At 35.2% G+C, this 21,410-nt stretch overlaps 1 protein-coding gene across 3 annotated transcripts in view; it reads right to left on the bottom strand.

The window, feature by feature from the left end:
* The window catches only part of KLHL1 (kelch like family member 1), a 376,595-nt gene that overhangs the window by 117,932 nt on the left and 237,253 nt on the right, over nt 1-21,410 (bottom strand). For all 3 annotated transcript variants that reach the window (XM_081547214.1, XM_081547212.1, XM_081547211.1), the window contains one exon: nt 17,379-17,565. In XM_081547214.1, the coding sequence (XP_081403340.1) occupies nt 17,379-17,565 (187 nt within the window). The remainder of the gene's footprint in view (nt 1-17,378; nt 17,566-21,410) is intronic.

A 21,410-nucleotide genomic window follows, 5' to 3' on the forward strand; every position in this document is an offset into this window, starting at 1 on the left:
TTGTGATTTATTTGCTCATATATCTGTATTGTCTTCAAGATGCAAGGAGATATTTTTGTGATGCTTTCCACTCATATTTTTTGAAAATCATAAGCCTTATAACATTGGTTTATGTGTCTCTTATACATGATAGTGCAGTGATCACAAAAAATACTTGTGGATGACTGCTCACAGAAGTTTTATTTATAATAGCTAAAACTGGACATATCCCAGATGTTCATCAACAGGAAACTGGATAAATAGATTGCTATTAAGGAATTAAAAAAAAAAGAGTGAACTATTGATATGTACAATGCCATGGATGTATTACCAAATTATGCTGATTGATAGAAAGTTTAGATAAAGAAATATAAAATGTGTGATTGCATTCATATGAAGTTAAAGAATAGGCCAAACTAGTTCTAGAAATTCAGAGAAATAGTTGTCTTAGAGATGTTGAAGCTGGTGACTGACTAGGAGAGGATATGAGGGAACTTTCTGAGGTAATGACAACGTTCTCAATCTTTGATCTTCAAAGTTAAGACTTTGAATTACCTAGGTAATATATTTGTGAAACTTCATTTAAAAGCACACTTAAGATTAATTGTTTGTCTGTTGCTCCATTTGCTATTATTTTCTCCCATTCTGAAGGCTGTCTTTTCACCTTGTTTATAGTTTCCTTTGTTGTGCAAAAGCTTTTAATTTTAATTAGGTCCCATTTGTTTATTTTTGCTTTTATTTCCAATATTCTGGGAGGTGGGTCATGGAGGATCCTGCTGTGATTTATGTCGGAGAGTGTTTTGCCTATGTTTTCCTCTAGGAGTTTTATTGTTTCTGGTCTTACGTTTACAAGCAACTTCTGTAGCTGAATTCCAGAAAAATAAACGACCCAATCAAAAAATGGGCCAAAGAACTAAACAGACATTTCTCCAAAGAAGACATACAGATGGCTAACAAACACATGAAAAGATGCTCAACATCACTCATTATTAGAGAAATGCAAATCAAAACCACAATGAGGTATCATTTCACACCAGTCAGAATGGCTGCTATCCAAAAGTCTACAAGCAATAAATGCTGGAGAGGGTGTGGAGAAAAGGGAACCCTCTTACACTGTTGGTGGGAATGCAAACTAGTACAGCCACTATGGAGAACAGTGTGGAGATTCCTCAAAGAACTGGGAATAGAACTGCCATATGACCCAGCAATCCCACTGCTGGGCATATACACCGAGGAAACCAGAATTGAAAGAGACGCGTGTACCCCAGTGTTCATCGCAGCACTGTTTACAATAGCCAGGACATGGAAGCGACCTAGATGTCCATCAGCAGATGAATGGATAAGGAAGCTGTGGTACATATACACAATGGAATATTACTCGGCCATTAAAAAAAATACATTTGAATCGGTTCTACTGAGATGGATGAAACTGGAGCCCATTATACAGAGTGAAGTAAGCCAGAAAGAAAAACAACAATACAGTATACTAATGCATATATATGGAATTTGAAAGATGGTAACGATAACCCTATATGCGAGACAGAATAAGAGACACAGATGCATGGAACAATTTTATGGACTCTGAGGGAGAAGGTGAGGGTGGGACGTTCTGGGAGAATAGCATTGAAACATGTATATTATCATATGTGAAACAGAACACCATTCCATGTTCGATGCATGTGACAAGGGCTCAGGGCCGGGGCAATGGGATGATCCAGAAGGATGGGATGGGGAGGGAGGTGGGTGGGGGGTCCAGGAAGGGGAACACATGTAAACCCATGGCTGATTCATGTCAATGTATGGCAAAAACTATTACAATATTGTAAAGTAATTAGCCCCCAACTAAAATAAATAAATTTATTAAAAAAATAAAAAATAAAAAAAATAAAAGCACACTTAAGATTTCTGCATTTCACTGTATGTTAATATTGCCCAAAAGCTCTAAAAATGTTGAAACTTTGTTAATAATATTCATAAATATGTCCAGAATTAAGCATATTCATGTCTACAAGTTTGAAATGCATTAAAAATATAAGCCATGAGTAGAAGAATAATAGCTAAATAACTATGTGACAAAGCAAATGTAGCATAATTGTAACTGTATAATCTAGGTGAGTATGTGGAAGTTAGCTGTATGATTCTTTTAACTTTTTTCTATGTTTAAAAATTTGTATTATTTTCTGCAAAAGAAAATGAATGAAGAAAATATGAATTTAATGTAATGACTGGTGAAATAAAAATGGCAAGCACACAATGCTAAGATATTGTAGAGTAGGCATCAAATAAGGTTAACTGAGAAACCATGGGTGGGAGAACATTACAGTAGGTTTAGACAAGCAAAGAGAAGTGAAAAATGGGAAAAGATACTAAAGCATTAGACAATGTTTGTGTGTGGGTGGCAGTGCAACCAATACAGTACATCAAATCTGAGGGAGTGAATGATGAAATTTGATAACAATTAAAAGTATCTTTCGAGATACTTGGGAATCATTCAAGACATTTGTGATGGACACAAAATAGGAAAAAAAATTCTGGTTAAATTTGGAATGACAGATAATAAAGATATTGCACTTGTGAAGAATATTCAGCTCTACCTGGGAGATGAGGGCCTAATGAAGGTTTTTATTTTATCATTTTATTTACATCTTTGTATTTTAAAGATCATGCTAAAAAAAGCTATGATAAATTAATTTGAAAATAATGAGCTGAATGAGTAGGATTGGAGAGAAACTGGAGGTAAGGAGATCATTATCTGGCTTATTAATGTTTTGTCAGAAAAAAATGATCCATTTGATAAACACATGCATTTACATGTGTTATATAAACAGAGGCATAAGATAATAAAACTTCAACCAAAGTACTAGAAATGCTAATGTAAATCAGACAATCCCTGATAGCTGATTAACTATAGAGGGCAGAGTGATTCTAATGAATAAACTTTGAAGCCAAATTAGAATGAAATATTGCTAATAAGATATATTTGAGATATTAACAGTATTTTTATAGTAGGAAATATAATGACCTTGTGTTGAGCTATAGAACTTTTATTTAATAATTACACTACGTATTTCAGCTTAGAAATAATCTCATAAAAATAGGATTCATACATTTTATGCCTAAAAGTTGTTTTTTTCATATGGCTAACTTGTTCTTTGAGGAAATAATATACACATGAAAACTGAACTAAAAAAAGAGTGTTTTAGAACATGTAATAAGACTTTTATTAAAAAAAAAAATTATGTCCTGAATGTGTTTAATAATCTGTATTCAAATATATATGTTTTCTGGAGATTTAAGCATATACATTTTATGAGCACTTAAAAGTACTAATAGTTTTTCATAACTATCCTAAAAATAAAATTTGAAAATATATTCAGAATTTTAATACAATGCCTGTTATATTTCAAAGATATGCTGTAAAGAGGTAAAGCTCATGAGAAATTGATCAAATAAAGAATTCAAATTAGGGGAAAATTTTTAAAGTATTTATAATTGTGCATGCATAAAAGTAATTTACAAAGAGAAATAAATATAATAGATCATTTTCTAATTTTTTCAATTATTGATCCTTTCTTTTATGTTTCTTAAAATCAAAAGTTTATTTACTGTCCTGGGATTATTTGTTCATCCTGTACACTAGAGAACTAGTTCCAAAATTCTATAAAATTATAACTAAAAATCACATATTGTTTTCTAGTAGTCATGTATGGATGTGAAAATTGGACTGTGAAGAAAGCTGAGTGCCGAAGAATTGATGCTTTTGAACTGTGGTGTTGGAGAAAACTCTTGAGAGTCCCTTGGACTGCAAGGAGATCCAACCAGTCCACCCTAAAGGAGATCAGTTGTAGGTGTTCATTGGAAGGACTGATGTTGAAGCTGAAACTCCAATACTTCGGCCACCTCATGCAAAGAGTTGACTCATTGGAAAAGACCCTCATGCTGGGTAGGATTGGGGGCAGGAGGAGAAGGGGATGACAGAGGATGAGATGGCTGGATGGCATTACTGACTCGATGAACATGAGTTTGGGTAAACTCCGGGAGATGGTGATGGACAGGAAGGCCTGGCGTGTTGCGATTCATGGGGTCGCAAAGAGTCTGACACGACTGAGCAACTGAACTGAACTGAACTGGTATGTCAGAATTTTATGCTGATATTTTAAAAATTCACTGTGTGTATATCTCATCATGAATATGTTTTAGGTCAGAGAAAAAATAGATGAATGCTGTTAACCTCTATCAAAACAAAAATGTTCTCAAATAAAATTTGCTATACAATGTTAATGAAGTTTTTTTATATAGTCGTGCTTGGAAGCTGGTATTTAAAGTAATGTTGTTGGAGGGGGCAAGATGGCAGAATGAAAAGATCCTGGGTTCCCCTCCTCCCACAAAAACACTAAAATTACAACTACATTTACAGCAACTAACTCACAATGGCAGGAGAACTAGCAGAAACTTTTTTTTTTTTTTTCCCACAACTAAGGATAAAAAGAAGCCATGTTGAGATGGGCGGAGGGGTACACATACAGTCTGGCCTGGACTCCAGACACTGGAAACCAGGAGTGGAAGGGACATCACAGCTTTGGTAGTCATCCCTGGAGAGCAAAGGTTTTAAACCATACATGAATCTTCTGAGGCCTGGGAACCTGCACTAGGAAGACAAGCTGTCACAACGTCTGACTTTGAAAATAAGCAAGCTAATGTCCAGGAAAGCCAGAGGGCTACAGGAAACAAAGAATTTGCTCTTAAAGGAACATGAAAAATTCATTTGCTCTGAAGCCCAATGCAGAAATTGTACCTGCTTCAAAATGAAGAAATCCATTGATTAATTTTAAGGTGATTTAAGGTGTGTATCTGAAAGACTGGGATTTGTTGGAACTTTCTCTGGGTATGGAGGAGTGGCAAGTGCCAGTCATTTTGTTTTTTTTTCTATCATCCTCTACTTAGTTGCTCAGTGCCATTTATGACTCTTGCCATGTAACTTACTAGCACAACAACCCACCAAGGTAAGTTCCCCTGTGGACATGATGAAGCCTGTGCCCCTCCAAAGTAGCTACCTACCTATTAACAGCCACCTTCAAATGGCAGTAGACACCATCCAAAGTAGCTCCTTGGACCACCAGTCCGGGCAGGTAGACTTGACTGGAAGTAGAGCCAGACCTGGCAGATGCCCTTGACCAGCACGGGTGTTTCTTTGAAGAGGTGCTCACACCAGGAGTCAGTCATATACAACAGAGTACATGCAACACTTGTGGCCAGGCCTTTCAGCCAGATGCATGGGGGCCAGTCCTACATACTAGCTGTACCCAGAGAAATCACAGCCCAGCTGCAATAGGAGGGTACATGCACCCCACATAGGGGAAAATCCTGTAGCACTTGGCTCTGGCACTGTGGCAGGACAGTGCTACTGGGTACAGTAGTACATCTTTCACTCAAAGCCACCATTTCAAGACCAGAAGATATAGCTGATCTACCAATACATAGAAACAAACACCAAGAGTTAGATAAAATGAGACAAAGGAATATGTTGCAAATGAAATCAAAACAGAAAACCTCAGGGGGGGAAAAAAAAAGCTAAATAAAATGGAGATAAGCAATATTCTAGAAAAAATGTTATTGTTTAAAGTAATGGTCATAAAAATGCTCACAGAGCTTAGGAGAAGATGAATGAACCCAGTGAAAACTTCACCAAATTGATAAAAACATAAAAAAGAACCACTTAGAACTGAATAATATATTAAATTAACTGAAATGAAAAATACACAGAAAAAATCAACAGCAGATTAAATGATGCAGAAGAATGGATCAATAATCTGGAAGACAGGCTAGTGGAAAAGAAAAAAGAAACCAAAAGATGAGGCTAGCTTAAGGGACTTCTGAGACAATACCAGGCATACTAACATTAGCATTATAGGTTTCTCAGAAGGAGACCAAAAAAGGGACAGAAAAAAATGCTATTAGAAAGAATAATGGTGAAAGCAACCCTGAACTGGTGAAGGAAACAGATATCCACATCCAGGAAGCACAGAGAGTCCCAGAGATGAACCTATACCAAAACAAAATTATATAGTCATCTCAATAAATGCAGAAAAAGCTTTTGACCAAGCCAACATTCATCTAAGATATAAAAACTCTCAACAAAATGGGTGTGGAGGGAACATAACTGAACATGGTAAAAGTTATACATGACAATATCATAGAAACACCATACTAAATGATGAAAAACTGAAAGCATTTCCTCTAATAACAGGAAGAAGATAAGTATGCCCACTCTTGCCACTTCTATTAAATATATAATTGAAAGTCCTAGCCATGCCAGTCACACAAGAAAAAAGAAATAAAAGGTATTAGAATTGAAAGGAAGCAAAACTGTCACTGTTTACAGATGACATGATACTATAACTAGAAAACCCTAAAGACTCCACTGAAAATATTAGAACTTATGAATTCATTAAAGTAGCAGGATATAAAATTAATGTACAGAAATATGTAGTGTTTCTATGCATTAATAATTTTGTATCAGAAAGATAAATAAAGAAAACAACTCCATTTACAATTGAATCAAAAAGAATAAAATACCTAGAAAAAAGTTTAACCAAAAAGGTAAGAGATCTGTACTCTGGAAACTGTAAGACACTTATGAAAAAAAGACAGCTTTCAGAATGGGAGAAAATAATAGCAATGGACAAACAATTAATCTCAAAAATATACAACCAACTCCTGCAGCTCAATTCCAGAAAAATAAACAACCCAATCAAAAAGTGGGCCAAAGAACTAAACAGACACTTCTCCAAAGAAGACATACAGATGGCTAACAAACACATGAAAAGATGCTCAACAGCACTCATTATCAGAGAAATGCAAAAAAAAAAAAAAAAAACCCAGAGAAATGCAAATCAAAACCACAATGTGGTACCATTTCATGCCAGTCAGAATGGCTGCTATCCAAAAGTCTACAAGCAATAAATGCTGGAGAGGGTGTGGAGAAAAGGGAACCCTCTTACACTGTTGGTGGGAATGCAAACTAGTACAGCCACTATGGAGAACAGTGTGGAGATTCCTCAAAAAACTGGAAACAGAATTGCCATATGACCCAGCAATCCCACTGCTGGGCATATACACTGAGGAAACCAGAATTGAAAGAGACACGTGTACCCCAATGTTCATCACAGCACTGTTTATAATAGCCAGGACATGGAAGCAGCCTAGATGCCCATCAGCAGACGAATGGATAAGGATGCTGTGGTACATATACACAATGGAATAATACTCAGCCATTAAAAAGAATATATTCGAATCAGTTCTAATGAGGTGGATGAAATTGGAGCCTATTATACAGAGTGAAGAAGCCAGAAACAAAAACACCAGTACAGTATACTAACACATATATATGGTATTTAGTTAATCAGTAAAGATAACCCTGTATGCAAGACATCAAAAGAGACACAGATAAATAGAACAGTATTATGGACTCTATGGGAGAGGGTAAGGGCGGGATGATATGGGAGAATGGCACTGAAGCATGTAAGTTACCATATGTGAAACGAATCACCAGTCTAGGTTCAATGCATGATACAGGCTGCTCGGGGCTGGTGCACCAGGATGACCCAGAGGGATGGGATGGGGAGGGAGGTGGGAAGGGGGTTCTGGAAGAGGAAAACATGTACACCGGATTCAAGTCAATGTATGGCAAAACAAATACAATATTGTAAAGTTAAAAAATAGACAAATAAACTAATTTAAAATAAAAAAAACAAATAAAATGACATCTATAAGCATTAAAAAAAAGAAAACAATACAAAAAATGTAAAGATATACTGTGCTCATGAACTGCAATAATTAATATTGTTAAAATGCCCTTACTACCCAAAGCAATCTATGGACTGAATGATATCTCCACCAAAATATCAACAACATTTTTCACAGAACTAGAATAAGTAAACCTAAAATTTCAAATAACCAAAATAATCCTGAGAAAGAAGAAGACTGGAGTATTATGTGCCCTGATTTCAAATTATACTACAAAAATATAGTCATGAAAACAGCATGGCACAGGCATAAAACAGAGACATAGATCAATGGAACAGAGTAGAAAGTCCAGAAATAAGCTTACACATATATGCTCAGTTAATCTATAGCAAAGTAAGCAAGAATATGACATGTGGAAAAGACAATCTCTTCAATAAATGTTTGGGGAAACTGGACAGCTATATGCAAAAGAATCAAACTAGGTCACTTTCTTACACCATATACAGAAATAAACTCAAAATGGGTTACAGACTTAACCTATATGTGAAACCTGAAACCATAAAATCCTAGAAAACATGGGCAGTATTCTTTCAGACATCAATGTTAGCAAGATTATATCTATATCTATCTATATAGATAGATATATATGTCTATATATACAGGTGTGTGTGAAGTGAAGTGAAAGTCACTCAGTCATGTCCAACTCTTTATGACCCCATGAACTATAGAGTCCATGGAATTCTCCAAGCCAGAATACTGGATTGGGTAGCCTTTTCCTTCTCCAGGGGATCTTCCCAACCCGGGGATCGAACCCAGGTCTCCTGCATTGCAGGCAGATTCTTTACCAGCTGAGCCACAAGGGAAGCGCATATATATATATATACAGATAGCCCATATCTATATAGATTATAGATATAGATGTAGATGATATAGATATAAATATAGATATAGATATCCTCAGGCAAAGGAAACAGAAACGAAAATAAGCAAAAGGGATTACATCAAAGTGAAAATATTTTGCAAGCTTTTGCACAGGGAAGAAAACTATCAAGAAAGCAAAAAAGTAACCTATTGAATGAGAGGTGATATTTGCAAATGGTATATTCAATAAAGGGGCTTACCAGGTAGCTCAGTGGTAAAGAATCTGCCTGCAATTCAAGAGATGCAGGTTTGATTCCTGGGTTGGGAAGATCCCCTGGAGAAGGTAATGGCAACCCACTCCAGTATTCTTGCCTGGGAAATCCCATGGACAGAAGGGCCTAGCAAGTTACAGTCCATGGAGACACAAAGAGTCAGACACAACTTAGAGACTAAACAACAATATATTGAACAAGGAGTTAAAATCCAAACTATAGGAACAAAACATAAAGCTCAATATCAAAAACATATGTCTTATTAAATAATATGTAGAGGACCTAAATAAATATGTTTCCAAGTAAAATATATTAATGGCCAGGAGACACATGAGACAATGTTCAACATCATTGGGGAAATGCAAATCAGAATCAGTGTACTCTCATCTTACACCCGTCAGAATGGCTGTCATTTAAAAGACAACAAATAACACATATTGGTGAAGTTATAGAGGAAAAAGAATCTTTGTGCACTGTGCTGGGGAATGTAAATTGGTGCAGCTACAATGAAAAACACTATGAAGTTTCCTTAAAAAATTAAAAATAAAACTTCCTTATTATCTGACAGTTTCACTTCTTTGTAATTACCTGCAGAAAATAAAACTTGGTATTTACGTGAGGAAAACATAAACACTAAATCAAAAAGATATATGCATTCCTCTGTTCATTGTAACATTATTTACAATAGCCAAAATATGGAAACAACTGAAGTGTCCATAGATAGATGAATGAATACAGAAAATGCGGTATACATATACAACCAAATAATACTTAGTCATGAAAAATGAAATCGTGCCATTTCAAAAACATTGATGGATCTAGAGGACAATGTGCTAAGTGAAATAAATCAGACAGAGAAAGACATATATGGTATGATTTCACTTAAATGCTTAATCTAAAGAAAAATCAAATGAACAAATAAAACAGAAACAGACTCATACAGATAGCAAACAGCTGGTTGCCAGAAGGGAAGGCAGTGGAGAGTTGGGCAAAATATGTGAGGAGCCTTAAAAGGAGTAAATTTCCTGTGATAAATGCCACAGGGATATACTATACTACATAAGGAACTTAGACGATAATACTATAATAATATTGGATGGTTATAAATGGTTACTAGAGTTACTGTTGTTGTCATTTCACAATGTGTTTAATGTATTACAATATCACTATGCTGTAACCTGAAGCTAACATAATATGCTATTTTAACATAGTATCAACTACACTTAAATAAAAAAAAAATATATATATATGTCATTGGTGAAATGATTTTATCATTCCCAAACAATCAGTTACAGGGGGTAAATAACATAGATTCACAATAATTGTTGAATCATTATCACAATAATTGAAGGATCTTTTGGGGAAAGTTATCCAGGTAATGGCAAGTTTTATTTATAGTTTGCTTAAAAAATCTCCCAAAGATTATAAATAAAGGAGCATTTCATAGTTACACAAAGTTTACGTTGACAAATAGTATATATACGCATATACATATGAGTTTTCATTTTGGATATTTACTAATATTAGTTAAATAGGTTGTAATTTAAGTATGGCAGACATTTACTGAAAGTCTACTCTAAGTAACGATTCTTTCTGATGTTAGAAATGTAACAAGTTGCTTATAATTTTGAAAAGGAAATTAATATATTATATTAGAATGCATATACTCTTGAATTTACACTTACAGTTCTGAATTTTTGCTAAGAATGCCTCATATCAAAGACATGTGTCAATTTCTATTTAAGCTCAGACATGAATTTGAATTGCATTTGCTATAGGAAGAACAGGTAAGGATTCAAATGATTGAGTCATCATCTACATTTAATGAGAACTGTTCTAATTTATTACCTGATATAATTTAATACTTTGAGGTAGAATTATTATCTTCATTTTAGAGAGGTGGAAGTTACATGTGAATATGTATTATCAAATTTCTGAATACTCAGAAAGTATCTAACTTTGTTATCTAACAATGTTAACTTTGCAAACATGTAAAAAGTGGGAAAATGTCAGGTTTGCTAATAGCTTAATTTTAAACAAAATCCTTATTCTCCAAAAAGTACAGGGCATAAAACAAGTAAAACAATCTATGGAGAAAAAAAATCAAGGTACCAAAGAACATAGAACATGGAACTCTGCTCAATGTTATGTGCCAGCCTAGATGGGAGGGCAGTCTGGGGGAGAAAGGATACACGTGCATGTATGGAGAAGTCCCTTTTCTGCTCACCTGAAACTACCACAACGTTGTTAATTGGCTATGCCACAATACAAAATTAAAAAATTTAAAGTTTACAAAAAAAAAAAAAGATGCAAAAGAAAAAGAGAGACTCTGGTTGTTAGAGAATGGAAGAGGTGCCAGAGTGCCCTCTAATTAAAATACCAGTAAATCTGGGCAAATTGCAATGCAGTTTTTCTTTACTGGACTTAAATGCAAGGAAAAAAACTCCAAGAAAATCTGGAGTTGAATAATTAAAGAACAGTGAGGTGAAACCTGGCATAGACATTGCTGAGTACAAACACCTGCATTTCCTTGGGGCAGATGTCTACATCTGTGATAGGATCTAAAACATTTGCTTTGGGCCTAACATGAGGAGGGGGGATGAATGATCCAGAGATTTCACATCAAGCCTAGCTCCATCCAGTCAAAGCTATGATTTTTCCAGTAGTCACATATGGATGTGAGAGCGGGATAAAGAAAGCTGGATAGTTGGATAAAGAGTATGGATAGAGAAAGCTAAGCGCTAAAGAACTGGTGCTTTTGAACTGTGGTGTTGGGCAAGACTCTTGAGAGTTCCTTGGACTGCAAGAGTATCAAACCAGTCAATCCTAAAGGAAATCAGCCCTGAATATTCGCTGGAAGGACTGAAGCTGAAGCTGAAGCTCCAATACTGAGGCCACCTGATGTGAAAAACTGACTTGTTGGAAAAGACTCTGATGCTGGGAAAGATTGAAGGCAGGAGGAGAAGGGGACGACAGAGGATGAGATGGTTGGATGGCATCACTAACTTGATGGACATGAGTTTGAGCAAGCTCCGGGAATTGGTGATGGACAGGGAAGCCTGGCGTGCTGCAGTCCATGGGGTCGCAAAGAGTCGGACATGACTGAGCAACTGAACTGAACTGATGAGACTGTATGTCACAAGTAGTCACAGTTCTTGGTTGAAGCTGACTCATGCATTCTGGAGGAAAGTGTGAAAGGATTTTAATCTAAAATGGAACCAGAAAATATGAAATGGAGAATCTCAATGCATACACCCTCAGGAAGATGACACAAGAACTCAGAGACTCATTTCTCATAAATGCCTGATTTAAAACCCAAAATTTACCAGTGACCATCTTCCAAGAATCTCTTACTATACTCAAGACAATAAACTAACTTCTTGGACTCTGGCTGGAGCCTGCCCTCTTTTCACTCCTTGTCCATAAATACAGACCTCTCCAAATCCTCAATGGCTAGCTTGTAGTTTCCTAGAGATTGCAATTCCCAAATTGCAATAACTGTACTATTCCAGTGTAAGCTAAATTTCTGATATTTCTCAGTTTACGTCTGTATTTAGGTTGATACATCTCCAGTTAAGACCCTGAATACTCCACACAGTAATGAAATTAACTATAGCTTCAAAATAATCTTACCCAAAACTCAAGGTATAACACTAATATAAATGTCAGAAATAACAATCTACAGACTTAGACTCTCAAGCTTTTAGATGTTAGTTACTAGCTACAAAATATAAAATAAACATACGAACTATTTAAAGTAATAATAGATGAATTTTTTTAAAAAAACAAGTAAGATGGGAACATCAACATTATCATATATATCTCAAAAAAATTCAAAGAGAAATTCCAGAAATGCACCATGCTGAAATCATCAAGCCAAATTTGCAAGGGCCTCTGCTGCTAACTATGATGCTTTAGTTTGTATCAGATGAACTATCTCCACAAGAGTAACTATAAGGCAACAGTCTTCAAACAAAAAGTTTAGCTGTTTAAAGACATTAGAGACTAAAAAAGATTGTTAACACTTAGGAGGACAAATCCAAAATAGAAAGGATGTGAACTGAATTGAGTCTAACATCCTTTGTCATTCTCCCCCCTCTGCTGCTGCAGCTTAGTTGCTTTAATCATGTCTGACTCTGTGCAACCCTATGGACTGCAGCATGCCAGGCTCCTCTGTCCATGGGATTCTCTAGGCAAGGGTACCAGAGTGAGTTTCCATGCCCTCCTCCGGGGCATAAAACCATGGTCTCCTTCATTACAGACAGATTATTTACCATTGAGCCACATCAGAAGTGACTGATTCACAGGCTGTTCTATTGAATTGAGAGCCCTTGAAGTACTTGCTGGCCCCGGATTCTTGGCAGCCTTAGGGGCTGTTGTTCTAGCTGTTTAGTTGCTAAGCTGTGTCTGACTTTTTGTGACTGCCTGGACTATAGCCTGCAGGCTCCTCTGTCCATGGGATTTCCTAGGCAAGAATACTGGAGTGGGTTGCCATTTCCTTCTCCAGAGGATCTTCCCTGCCCAGGGATTGAACCCCCATCTCCTGAACTGGCAGTTGAATTCTTTACCACTGAGCCACCAGCGAAGCCCTCATGGGGCTGAGGAGACACTAACTGTAGTCCAGGGCAACCAAAGTAGTCAGGATTTTAGGTTCAGAGAAGAGAATGACAAGCCATCATTGCTTGTCTTCTGGGCATTTGCTAATTTGTAAGATACACCAGGAAAGACAGAAATTCAGGCAGAAAATGGAAGCCTAGATGCTAAAAATTAGATAGAACTGGTTCTTCTGAGGTGAAAATAAAATGGCACACAGGACCCGCCAAAGACTAATGACCTTTCAATAAATAATGAAGGGAAACCAGGAGTAGGGCAGCCCTCACAGATACTACATCTTACTCTCAAATCACTCAATGCTTGTTTGGAAGAAGGTGTTTTGATATTACCTAAGTGCTGTCAAAAAGAAAATAAATTATCTCTGAAAGAACATAAGGTTTTCCATAGCCTGCTCTTGTTCTCATATATGATATTCATCATTTGCTCAGAAATTATTAGGTATGCTATGCTACCTACTAGATATTTACAACAAACTTGTAAGATATTTAAATTTTTCCTTATAAAATGCACAAAATGAGTAAAGCACCTCATAAGTTATTTCTATTGAATTTTATACCATATACTGTAGGCAATTAGTTCAAGAAATTAAAGTAAAAATATGGAAAAATTGAAAAAAATAGGAAACTAATGTCAGTCTTCATTATTGCATTTGATAAATAAATGCATGAAGAACTCAAAATACAAACAGAAAAATTCCAGCTCATTATTATTATTGGATGGCATCACTGACTCCGTGGACATGAGTTTGAGCAAGCTCAGGAAGTTGGTGATGGACAGGGAAACCTGGCATGCTTCAGTCCACGGAGGCTCAAAGAGTCGAACACGGCTGAATGATTGAACCGAAATATGCTCTAAATTAGGCTTCCCTGGTGGCTCAGATGGTAAAGAATCTGACTACAATGCTGGATCGATCCCTGGGTCAAGAAGATCCCCTGGAGAATTGAATGGCTACCCACTCCAGTATTCTTGCCTAGAGAATTCCACGGACAGAGGAGCCTGGCAGGCTGTAGTCCATGGGGTCACAAAGAGTGGAAGACGAATGAGTGACTAACATTTTCACTCTCACATGTTCTAAATTATATCTTTAAAGATATATTTTTCAGTATATTCCAGTTATGGCAGCAAATCAGTCATACTTTCTAAGACATAATGCTAACTTCATTTACGTCTTGATTCTTTTCTCTCAAATGAATCATGTGATTCCCAATTCTTGAATGTTGTTTGTATTGGTGCAAAAGGCATTTGAAAGTTAAAGTGAAAGTCACTCAGTCCTGTCCGACTCTTTGTGATCCCATGGACTGAGACCCCATGTCATCACCAACTTCTGGAGCTTGCTCTGGAGCTTGCTCCTTGAATTCTCCAGGCCAGAATACTGGAGTGGCTAGCCTTCCCCATCTCTAGGGGATCTTCCCAACCCAGGGATCGAACCCAGGTCACCTGCATTGCAGGTGGATTTTTTTTATCAGCTGAGCCACATGGGAAGCCCAATACATAATGGTATTCATGTAAATGCCATTATATGAAGATCTTGTTATCCTATCTTTTCTTGTGTGTCACATCACTATTAAGTCATAGAATCCCTATAGTCTATGCCCCCAAAATTCCTGATGGCGTGACCTTAGTCTACAACGTGATGAGGAAAGAGCACAGTTTGCTACAGAATTCTCTGATGTCCTCTTTGGCACTAATCAAACATGTTGGAATGTCTTGTATTTAGCCTCTTTACATTTAATCACTATAGTTGCTACAGAAACACAATATAGTATTGAGAAAGGGTAAATTAGACTGAGATTTTAAGTGATACTCCTGGATTTAAATAGTCATCTGATTGCAAAGACTACTTTCTCCACTTAGAAAAATCACTTGCTTTCGATGATGTCTAGATTTCAAATCAGAATCTATTTTGCTAAGCCTTTCCCTATAGCGCACTGTGTCTTTCCTCCACTACCATGCTGGTTTGACTTCTCCACTGGCTACATTTCAGCCAGAAAGGATTTCTCACTGGTTTTAAAGATGTCATGCTTCTTTAGCTGTAAATCTTCACATCTGATGTATCTCTAGTCTGGAATTTGCCACCATACCTACTCTACCATTCTAATAATGTACTAAGCTAATGTCTAATTAGAATTTATTTTGCATGGCTAATTTGAAAAATTCTAATTTTTGCTACATTTTTTCTTTTGATTTTTCTGCCTCATTTTACATTTTAATTTCCTTTTCCTCATTATCTTTCAAGAAAAGAAATCACAATTTTAAGATAAAATCTTAATGCTCATTTAGAGATAACACAAGTTAATAAGGTATAGAAAACACTTTTTAGTAGAAAAAGCAGAATGCAGAATGCAAATACAATGATTACCATGAAAATGACCTAGTTGTTTAAATCTCCTACAACATTGGCTTCTCTAAGTTTCTGCTACAGCAGGAAAACTAGGTTCTCTGAGGTTTGGTATTGTGTCAGATTTTTATCGAAGTTATGGGATATATTTAACATCCAATTCCTACAGGGTTGTGGGTATGGTAAGAATTCCTAAAGGTTCTGTCAATTTTTTTTTTTCCTGTTTTATCTCTGACTTAATCAGGGATTTTTTTTTTAAACCCTTTGTTTTATCACACTCTTTTAATCCTTTGGACTGGTGATCCCCAACCTTTTCGGCACCAGGGACTGGTTTTGTGAACCAGGATTGAGGGGGTGGCTTGGGGATAATGACAAACAGCTTAACTCAATGCACTCCAAGTACTCACACTTCTTTCTGCTATGGCAATTATATTTAAAGTCACTAAATTTTAAAATTTAAATTAGCCATGTCTTTTGGCTAATTAATAGGATATTGATTTTTATATTGATGTTAATTGTTTGCTGTTTAATCCTAGCCACAGGCTTGCCTAATTCAATCACTGCTCTTTTTTTCTTTATTTTTAAATGATATCTGCAGATGTACAAATAGAATTGATCTTACGTGGGCATTCTTTCTGTAGAATGAAGTGTTCTTTAAAAGCAAATATCATAAATTTGAACTTAAATTTTCATATGCATGTATAAAATCACTGCCCATTTATCAAATCTGAGACTTACAATAAAGTGTACCTGCTTCTGTTTTAAGAAATGGAAAAATTATTTCATGTGGTAAAAAATATATATAAATAAACTTGAAAATGATACCTGCCACAGTCAGTACCCTCGATAATTGTCTATTTTTCTGGCTTCTGTGTGTGTGTCCGTGCTGCCACTTCAATCATGTCTGACTTTTTGCAACCCTATGAATGGTAGACCACCAGGCTCCTCTGGCCCGGGATTCTTCAGGCAGAATGTTGGAGTGGGTTGCCATGCCTTCCTTCAGGGAATCTTTCTAACCCAGGAATGGAATCCACTTCTCTTATGTCTCCTGCGTTGGCAGGCAGGTTCTTTACCACCATGCTACCTGGGAAGCCCTCTGGCTTCTGTAAGAGATTCTAAATCCTTCAAAAGCAGAGACTCTCTTTTTCATAAGCATTACTCTCAGCAAGCATAGGGCTGACACATTGCATTTAGAAATATAAATACTTTACTTAGACTAGAATAGAATATAAATATACTTACTTAGAATAGAAATACATTTTTCAAGATATCCAACATATTATTTGGTCTGTGTTTTGTAAGTAAGTGTTTTCAATCTTTTTTTTTATATGAAATCTTGTACATAATGCATAAGAGATAAAAGATTTAAAGATAAAAAGAAACAGAAGCAGCAACTATAGATTGAAAAAAAGGAAAACTGAGGCATCATACTTTTTTCCTAAATCTAAAATTTTAATGAATAAAGCTAAGTTTCTGTGAAGTTTGTTGGTATTATGTAGATTACTATAGTAAATTCATGTTATGGTATGATACCAGATGTATATTATTAAAGATCTGGAACTAAATACCTTTGTTGTTATCCATTCCTCCCACAGCATACAGAGTCCCAACTGTAGATTTTCTAGGTTTAGTTCTTGGACTTTGCATTAAAGTTCTTCTTTCTGGCAACAGATGGTACTTCATTGCTTCTAGAATCAGCTTTTGACATTCCAGATCATTCTTAAATAATGCATGGTTTTCTAGGTCTGCCAATATCTGTGAATAATACACATTTATGTTAATAATGCTTTTTATAGTATGAGCATAAGATATCTAATTAGAAAATTAGAAGCTTAGTATCTTTGATATTGTCCTTATACTGACAGGGATGCAAAATATAATAAGAATTGATTACACTGAGAAATAAATATGAGTAAAATGCATGGCTTCCAAGAAAAACAGAAAAGATAATATTTTTGATTCCATATTATTTATTATTGTTTTGTCATTCAGAGCACAAAGAAACTTCTAAATATCACTTTTCAGTTTCATTTCCTTTTTATAAAATCTGTTCATAAATCAAATATAGTTGCCTTTTTGGCTGTAAACATTAAAAAAAAAAAAATTCAACAAATTAAGCCCTAACAAACCTATCATAAATATTCACCTGCTTTAACATATTACAAGCATACTCTAAAGCTTTTAAAATTTTCAAAGATATAATACTTTAAGATGTTCAAGCATAGTTTAAATCCCTTTCAAATTAAAACAATTCAATAAAAATAGAAAATCATGCTCATAACATCTTTTTAATTATGCAAACCATTGAAAAACTGTACTTCAGGCAAAGTAATAGTTTCCAATAGTGTAACTAAAATAAATAAATAAAAATTACCAAAAATCCAGCACCAGAGGGAGACCAGAATTTTGTGCTATAGTATTCTTATTTTTTTAACTATAAAATGTTATCATCTGCACAAATTCTTTTTCTGTACATTTCTTTGAATATATCCAAAGTATCTTTTATTTTCCTCTTTCTCTGCCCTTCTTTGCATTTTCTTTTTCCTTGACTCTTTCAGTATCATATTCTCTTTTTTTGTTCATGAAACCTATTTTATTTCAAGAGAGTTAAATATGTTTCATGGATTTAGAAAAATTATAAGTAGAAACTTTAACATTCACTCACTGACCTTTTCTTCTAATTGGTAAGACACTGTACCACTTTGGTACATAAATGTTTATTGAGTAAATAAGTTAATAAATGATGACAACATAATTTAGGAATTGATTTGAACCATAATCAAATCAATCAAATAAATTTATTTAACTATTGTCATATATGAATTACTGTTGGAAGTATAAGAGAGAGCACAAAAACATGTCAGGGACTTGATTATTCCCCAATTTAAAAAAAAAGTGCTATGAAGTAAAAAAAGAAAAAAAGTATTAGAGTTACTAGGTGCTTTGGAATATACAAAGGAAGATGTTTTTAGAGTCTTGTGTGTACTTTTCTTCTATATACTAAAACTTTGTTGCCTTCCTACCTGTTTCTTAAGGGACTACTATTTTACTTGTAAAATATTAATAAATAGAAACCTTAACGAGATAGATTTGGGGAAATAGAGGGGGTATTCTTTTTCTGGGACAATAGCAGAGCCCAACAGGAAGGAAAAAGATTCTTCTTTCCTGGCAAGGAGTCAACCCATGAAAAGCCAGGAACAAACTCATTTGTTTGCTTAAGGGAATTGTTATAGTTTTTAAAATTCAATAAGATGATATAAACATTGATGATAAAGTTGAAGGCAAAAGCACTGACCTTATCATCTGTTTGAATAACTAAATATGTATCTATTTCTAAATACACATGCAAAGTATATAAGATTTATTTCAAAATTTTTATAAATTTAAAATTATAAAAGAAAATGAGAGGAATTTTGTAAAAATGGAGTATCAGAGGACAGTCCACTCTGAGTACCTAGGTTTAAAATACTTTCAAGTAATAATTTCAAATGGGAAATGGATTTCTTAATATTGATAGATATATCTATAAAAACATATTATATACTACTTATTTCAAAGTATGTCCTAGAACTTGAAAAAGAATAACTATATATTTATAACTGAGTCGCTTTGCTGTGCACCTGAAACAAACACAACGTTGTTAGTTGATTATACTCCAATATATAAAAAAAAAACCTAAATGTTAATTAAAAAAAAAAACTAACTGTTAATTAAAAAAAAAAAGGAAATCCTTATAGCTAGAACTTAGACCTCAGACTCCCTGGATATCACTGCAAGTGTGGTTGTCCACTTGGTATTATGTAGAAGATATGCCAGAAATAAAAATATCCTGACTTAATATGAAGGATAGCATAGGGTATATTAATAATTAACAGTGTGTGAAATACTAAAAGGTTGATCCATCCAAGGATCCACATCAGTTAGGAAGCTACTTTGCAAATATGATCTATCTCCCTATAATCTTGGTCATTTTCCTTTGTGAATAAATAATGACCAGCAAGTTGTAACATAACCCTATAGCTGCAGAAGATAACTGGATTAATAAACATCCAAGCAAATCTCATGCATGATACTCAGAATTGATTAATATTAAAACTAGAATAATGTATTCATTAATAGCTAGAGTACTCAATAGTAACTCAGTTAGAAAGTTCCAGTTGCCAGATATGCTATAAACTTTTAATTAGAATAAAGATCCTCTCTGCAATTGTTATATTAAAACATAATTGCTTTATTTTTCTCTGCTCGAAGTTTCTCTGACTTTATCACTGATTTTATTTTAATTATGAAAAAACAAAAAAGAAATAGTTATTAAAACAATTATTCTTTCAAATGACCATTACATTTGTTATTAAAATACAAATAATTTGATTGTTAAAGTTTGAGAAATTGAACCTCATATTTAGCAGCATAAAAATACTTAATATATTTTAATAATATGGCAGAAAGTGAAGAGGAACTAAAAAGCCTCTTGATGAAAGTGAGAGAGGAGAGTGAAAAAGTTCACTTAAAGCTCAACATTCAGAAAACTAAGATCATGGCATCTAGTCCCATCACGTAATGGCAAATAGATGGAGAAACAATGGAAACAGTGTCAGACTTTATTTTTTTTTTTTTGGCTCCAAAATCACTGCAAATGATGATTGCAACCATAAAATTAAAAGATGCTTATTCCTTGGAAGGAAAGTTATGACCAACCTAGATAGCATATTAAAAGGCAGAGACATGACTTTGCCAACAAAGGTCCGTCTAGTCAAGGCTATGGTTTTTCCAGTGGTCATGTATGGATGTGACAGTTGGATGGTGAAGAAAGCTGAGCACCAAAGAATTGATGCTTTTGAACTGTGGTGTCGGAGAAGACTCTTGAGAGTCCCTTGGACTGCAAGGAGATCCAACCAGTCCATCCTAAAGGAGATCACTCCTGGATGTTCATTGGAAGGACTGATGTTGAAGCTGAAACTCCAATACTTTGGCCACCTTATACGAAGAGTTGACTTATTGGAAAAGACCCTGATGCTGGGAAGGACTGGGGGCAGGAGGAGAAGGGGATGACAGCGGATGAGATGGCTGGATGGCATCACCGACTCGATGGACATGAGTTTAGGTAAACTCTGGGAGTTGGTGATGGACAGGGAGGCCTGGTGTGCTGCGATTCATGGGGTCACAAAGAGTTGGACACGACTGAGCCACTGAACTGAACTGAATCTGTGTTCTTATACATAGATACTAACTCAAATCGCATTTTCCAAAATTATTTATATGAATTTATTTCAAATGCTTGCCATAAATTAGAAATTATGATTCTGAAAATATTACTCCATTAAAATGAAATGTATTATTCAAGTATCTAGATTTGCACTGATTTTCCAACCTCTAAATAAAATATTCAAAACTCTTTCCAACTATTGAGACTCCATGGACTGTAGCCTGCCAGGCTCCTCTGTCCATGGGATTCTCCAGTCAAGAATACTGGAGTGGGTTGCCAATGCCTCTCCAAGGGATCTTCCCAGCCCAGAAATCAAACCTAGGTTTCCTGCATTGTAGGCAGGTTCTTAACCAACTGAGCTATGAGAGAAGACCTAACATTTCATCATAAGCAA

The sequence above is a fragment of the Giraffa tippelskirchi genome, chromosome 12 (genome assembly GCF_054371585.1).
Source record: "Giraffa tippelskirchi isolate mGirTip1 chromosome 12, T2T-mGirTip1v1.2.pri, whole genome shotgun sequence".
Lineage (NCBI taxonomy): Eukaryota > Metazoa > Chordata > Mammalia > Artiodactyla > Giraffidae > Giraffa > Giraffa tippelskirchi.